The sequence below is a fragment of the Erythranthe guttata genome, chromosome 1 (assembly GCF_056151865.1).
Source record: "Erythranthe guttata isolate IM_541 chromosome 1, IM_541, whole genome shotgun sequence".
Classification (NCBI taxonomy): Eukaryota; Viridiplantae; Streptophyta; class Magnoliopsida; order Lamiales; family Phrymaceae; genus Erythranthe; species Erythranthe guttata.
In genome coordinates this window covers 780,571-786,993 of record NC_142533.1, presented here as the reverse complement: position 1 = coordinate 786,993, position 6,423 = coordinate 780,571, and the positions used below count along the sequence as shown (strand labels likewise).

The following is a 6,423-nucleotide window of genomic DNA, read 5'->3' as shown; positions in this document are numbered from 1 at the left end:
CTCCCTCAGTAGATAAATTTAACACAGTAAACATGAATTTGTAAAAAAAATACATAATTGAGGAGATGACTGTAACTACCCAAACATGAAGGATTTTTTTCGCATTTGACGTTACATTAAGGGTGGCCGTAATTTACCCTTATTGTTATTATTTTTATTTTTGGTGTTTTGGTATTTTGTTGACTTTTAGACATTATTATAAGCATCTAGAATTTAAAACCACTAAGCAAATTATAGTTCATGTAATAACCTTAAAAAAATAAAAAAAAAATCAACGCTTACAGCCAAAAAGTTTACATTTTCACAAAGAATTATACATTAAAAAATAAAATAAAAAATAGGACCTAGTTTTTTGATTTGTTTCGAGGGGGAAATGGCAACAAACATGCTTGAAAACAATTTATATATCCCCAGAGATGAAAAAAATGAGCAGATATTCTAACTGCAGTATAAACTAAGGTAATATTTGACCATCTCTCTTATTGCATATGTACATAGTGGTTCAAAATTTTGAGAGAATCCTCATTCCTCAGTTTAATAAGAGCCGATCGTTCTATTTTCCTTATCCACTCTTTGCTTACACGAAAAAGCCTACCGATTTCCTCAAGCGATTTGCACTGACAGTTTCCTAGTCCGAATCTTAGGATTATTACCTGTTTCTCCCTTGGCTCTAAGCCATTTAGAAGTGTCGAAACATCGTTTAGCATGTGCTGCCTTATCACAGCTTCTTCTGGACTCGGCATTGATGTATCCGATAAAATTTCCTGGAAAAAATATCCGAACAAACAAAACTACATTAATAAGTCCAAAAATCACGTAAAAAATTTGCTTGACCGGATTTGAGAATGTACTCACTCGCCTACGAGCAAAGCTTGATAGATATCGGATTCTAATAACTGTGACATGCTTTTAATCTTACCATATATTTTGTGGTCATGTACTCGCCTATTTTCTGATCAATTGATCCCACAACTCTTAGGCATTTGCTAGCTGACATAACTTTAGCTACGGATAGACCGGTAAACTTGGCAATTTCATAGTCGTCTGGATATTTCCCGTGGCTTGTGGTAAGGGCCTTGCGTGCCTTGTGTACTTGATTTATCACTTTGCTTAAAGTGCACTGCATCCGAAGAAGAAGAGACATTATGGATGTTGAAGAATTCGCTAGTATTTTTGTTTTTGTTTTTGTTTTTCATAGTTTACCTACACATTTTGAATTAAAAAAATAGTCCATAATGAAAAAAGAAGCGTGCGTACAGGAATTCGGACTCCTCTGGCATGTTTTGCAACCAATGTGGACATCGACTTCCTAATCCAGTATTGTACGTAGGTTGAGAATTTGTATCCTCTTGATTGGTCGAATCTTTCTGCACCTTGCAAGACGCCTATATTTCCTGCCTGTTGACCATCAAGACCACAAAGTCAAACTTTGGATTGGAAAAAACGTAAATCATTTGCATGTGCAAACATTTCTTGAAAAACATTTCCCGTTGATGTTCTTAGCTTTGTCATTGGTAGAGCTTAATAATTTGAGTTTCACAGGTACTTATAAGCACACAATATAGTGAGGCCTGGCCGAGAAATTTAGAGGATAAGAAACTAGTTTAATTCATTTCCAATCTTTGGGTAAAACGCAACAAAAAGGCAATGGCGGAGGCAGAGTAGGGCTTGGAGGGGCTGTGGCCTCCTAATATTTCTCAAAAATCATTAACATTTATTAATTTTCCAGTAGTGTGTTATTAGGGGGGCCGTGGCCCCCCTCTCCAACATCCAACTTCTTCAATTATACTAAATCTGCTCAGAAGTATGTTTATACTATCGTGAAAACAAATTATGATAAACTGCAAATAGTTCAAAAGGAAAAGAAATATGAACACAAGGAAATAAAAAAAAACCTGGATCAGATCTTCAAAGGCTACTCCGAGTCCCGAATAGTTTCTTGCAATAAACAAAACCAAGGAATGTGTGCTTCTTAGAAGCTCATCCCTGCAATGCCAACCGTAATGCAAATGCTGCTGCAATTCCTTCTTTTTAATTCCAGCAGCTTCAGCCCAGTTACTCAAGCTAGCTATTTGCCCTGTTTCTAGTTCCAGTTTCGTCCTGATTTTCTCCAATTCTGCAACCCTCTGTCATACGAATAATATTAACACAATACACAATTTTTTTTTCTTCGAAATAAATAAGCACAAACAGAAACTTAAACAAACAACCTTAACTCCACTCGACATATCAGCCTCATTTCTAGCTGTCTTCTGTCTTTTATTTCTAGATCTCGGGGTTCTTCCAGCAGAGGCAAATCTAAGTTGTTGAAGATCCTTCGAAATGGTTTTGGAAGGCGATTCTTGAATAGTGGCACTTTCATTATCCGATGTTCTTTTTCTCCTCAATTTTCTGAGTTCTTTCTTTCCAGAATGAACAAACACCTTGCCTACATGATTATCCACTGAATCATTCACCCTAGACTCTTCGACAATCTCGGTGGGCCCGTCAGACAAATCAAAAGAAGTGTAGGATTTGATGGTCCTGGATAGACACGAATGGAACAATCTTAGAGCTCCAAGTCTTTCTAATTGCTCTAGAATATCTCCTTCCAACCTTACCGCATTAGAATCAGCAAACATGTCTTCTAATACATCAAGATTTTTCATCAATAATCTCAACTTTGATGCTTGGGTTGCTTGTACACTAGTAAGGTTTTCCAACTTATCCTCGTTTTTAGGTATTTGGATGTCGCTGTCAAGTAAACTGTATAAACTATCACTGGACCCCTTTCCAAGCGCCACCTGAATATATTTCGAGACATAAACGTGTTTTAACCTCATTGACGAGTGGCATAAAAAGGTTAAACATGGAAACAAAAGCTACCTTTAATTGTTTAGCTCCTCCCAAGTAATAATTCTCCAAAAGCTGATGGGAAGATGGATAGACATGTATCCCTCTGGAAGTATCGTTAAGTGTTTCAGTGTCTCCATATATAACTGATGCAGCAGATGATCTCGCCAAGAAGTAGGAACTATCTCTGCCTCTACCTGTATAGTTTGGATACATAATTATCAGATTAAATCCTTTTCTTTGGAGATATCCTTTTGTGTTATTGGTATGTGTTGGAGAGTGGAACAACCCTCGTTGAGAAAAACAGGTCTTACAGGCCAAGATTTAAGAAAGATAAGACAGGAAACACTAATTATCGGACCGATAGATATTGGTTAAAATAATTCACACTTGATCATCCCAATAATTTTAGTGCTAAATAGGTTTGATCATTTCAATTAATAGCTGATCAATTAAATATCATCCATTTCCCGGAGTGACAGCTAGCAGCAGTTTAGCAAATCGAAAATCGGATATAATTAAGTTATCAGTTACTTCAAAAAACAATTCCTTAACCAAATTTCCATTGGCTGTTGGGATTACTAAACCAACTTAGAACATTCCTCGTATCTAGTCAAAACATTCTGTTCTGTATGAACTCTAGCGAATGATTTAACCTAATTATTTCAAATAAATCATCAAAATGCTAGAACAGGGTAAACCTTAAAATCGAAAATGCAAAAATTGGTCGGAACGATGAAACTATATTCATTTATCGCAAGTCGAATTTTCAGATGAAATACCTAATTTTATTTATGGAGAAAAAAAGTAGAGATCGGGAAAAACAAACAAACAAACAAAGAGAAAAATGGAAGAATAGAGATGAAACTCACAAGAAGAAGACGAAGGCCAGGAGGAAGTACTTGTGGAGAGAGGGGACTGGACTGAAAGACCACACCAGTTGAGGTTTAGCCTAAAACCCATTAACGATCGAAAATTGCTTCTGAGAGAGAGTGACCACCATCAATCAAACACTCGTTGCGAATTAAAATGGAAGAGTGTTTGTTGATGGAGAAGTGAGGCCCAGATTAATACGTCCCTCTTCTCACCTCTCAGCCACTGGTTCCCCATCTCAACCAGACAGATACATATTTCATGCATATATATATATATATATATATATATATCTATCTATCTATATCTATACCTACTATAAAAGTATGAATAATTGGTAATGGTTTCTTCCCTTTTTTGTGTGTCCAATATTACCCTTTGGCCAGTAACTTATTCGATGGATAATATGGTAAATATATATTACAATAACAATAACAAACTAAGAATAAAAACGCAACTACTATGATATAATATTAAATAATAATATTTATTTTACTTGTCCACTACCATTTTAATGATAATTATATTTTGCGTTAAAACAAGTAAATAGTTAATACATATTAATTTGGATAATTATTAGTGCAATGTTAATTGGACTATTTCCACAGTTACTATGAAGTAATATTAAATAATTATATTTATTTTACTTGCCCACTACACTTTTAATGATGATTATATTTTGCCGGTTACAATCAAGTAATTTGTTAATACATATGATTAATTAGAATAATTATTAATGCAATATTAATTTGACTATTAGGATTCTTGAATGGAAAAGGAGCATCCAATTCCACTGGAAGGTTAAACTATATTAGAGAATTAGACAAGTCAATTATACAACAAAGCCCATGCAATTCCCCTCAATAATTTGCATTAATGTTACATTCATGACACACGTTTTGATTTAACCTTAAAAAAAAGACCCTTCAATATATCATGTAATTCCAAATATATATAATGTATATATATATATATATATATATATATATATATATATATATATATATATATATATATATATATATATATATATATATATATATATATATAAGGTATTAATATTATGAGATAGTAAGTAATAGTATTATGTTTATTAGGAGGCTCATCAAAGAGGCAACAAAATGAAGAAAATAAGGTTATTTAAATTCTTCCATCTTTTTTCTTGCAATAGCCTCTACAATGTTTAATTCCCCATGAAGATACTTTATCTTGTTTAAACTTTAAAGTGTAAATTTAATAACTATTAATCCAATTTATCATTCTTGATTCCTTAAATTTTTTTTATGTTTGTCTATAGATTTCAAATACAAATTCAATGAAATCTTCTATTTGACTCAAAATGGGTGGATGAATAGTGCATCTTTCAAAAGGTTAATATATAAAAGTAATATTTTCATTTTTTTTATAATTACATCACTTCTAATTCTAATTGCATTATTTATTTTGATTATCCGATAGCAGCCTCAGATCATAACATGGAATTGATTCACCATCAGAGAGTACAGGATCGTGATTTTTTATAATCTATTAGTACACTATTAGAATTAACTAAATTACCTTATTCGAAAAAGCTTTATTTATGATACAATTTTCAAATCTACAATAATAATTATATATTAGTATGTTATTTTGAATTTGTATTAGTACAAAGTTCGAATTTTAGTGTATCAGTTTTAATGCCTTGATGTGTTCATTTATTGGAATATAAAATTTAAATACAATTTCTGGCTTCAATCTGTTGGTTATTCGACATGGAGTGCTAAAATTGAAGATTATGTTCACCCGATCATTTATTTTCAACAACATTAATTTGCATGAGATGATCCCGACTCATTGATCAATATAGTGGCTTCATGGAGGAATTTCAGACTGCATGCTTATTTATATTATACATTTCAAAGTCTGACACGCACTTTGGATAGGGATAAATTTATTTTGGATTCGAGTTTAGCCATTTGGACTTCAAACGACCGTTCTCCAAATATGAAAAAGTTGAACGTGTTCACGTGAAATCTGGATGATTTCATTTTTCATTCCGGTTTTTGTATGTATTACTTGAATTGTAGTTGTTGGATTATATTTAATTTTATTTTCTTAAAATTGAGGATGGTTCTTTAGTTTCTTCTATGTTACACTTGATTAATCTTAAATATCAATAACAAACAACAATATTATACAATTTATGCCAAATTTGTAATTACGGGGAGTGATATTTTTTTTAAAGTTGTGGAGGGATACCCAATGTATTAGTTACACATTTGACATTACTTACATTTTCATGATACATGTGGGGAAATGACTTTTCAATGAAGAAAATATTGAAATAAAAATCAAAAAATAGATTCTTGAGTCATTCCATTATTTATTATGATTATTAAACCAAATAAAAAATAATTTCAATCAAAGACCACAGTATTGCTAAATCAAATGAAATTCCCTTTTTTTACGTTTAGTTGAATCGTCAATAACAAATTGTATCTGAGGGCTTGCGAACGTCGAGGTTCACTAAATCTCGAGTCCACATTCAGTGGGTTTTGTCTCCAACTAATCAACACCTCGCCTGCAATTTCAACCTGTATCTACAGCCCCAACTCTCCGATGTGAAACCCTTAATATCTCAAGTGCCTCCCACCAAAGCCGCAACTGCGATCAACAAATTTATAGAAACACAATAATACAATATATAACCAGAAATCTCCCAAAATTCTTGCACCATTC

At 32.8% G+C, this 6,423-nt stretch overlaps 1 protein-coding gene across 1 annotated transcript; it reads right to left on the bottom strand.

The window, feature by feature from the left end:
- Nucleotides 1-261: 261 nt before the first annotated feature.
- On the bottom strand, nt 262-3,972 carry SIGC (RNApolymerase sigma-subunit C). Its single transcript, XM_013002500.2, has 7 exons — nt 3,705-3,972; nt 2,866-3,029; nt 2,211-2,783; nt 1,896-2,126; nt 1,258-1,398; nt 920-1,120; nt 262-764 (listed from the first exon to the last, which is right to left on the bottom strand). Exons 1-7 carry the CDS (start codon nt 3,793-3,795, stop codon nt 480-482), a joined length of 1,686 nt encoding a protein of 561 aa, XP_012857954.2. The 5' UTR covers nt 3,796-3,972; the 3' UTR covers nt 262-479.
- Nucleotides 3,973-6,423: the final 2,451 nt, after the last annotated feature.

Bases quoted from the DNA above. Each gene is read 5' to 3' on its own strand.
- SIGC (XM_013002500.2), bottom strand. From the start codon at position 3,795: ATGGGTTTTAGGCTAAACCTCAACTGGTGTGGTCTTTCAGTCCAGTCC. The intron at 3,030-3,704 runs GTGAGTTTCATC...CAAACTATACAG, and splicing joins CTGGCCTTCGTCTTCTTCTT to GTAGAGGCAGAGATAGTTCC. The intron at 1,399-1,895 runs GTTTTTTTTTAT...GATGGTCAACAG, and splicing joins CCTTTGAAGATCTGATCCAG to GCAGGAAATATAGGCGTCTT.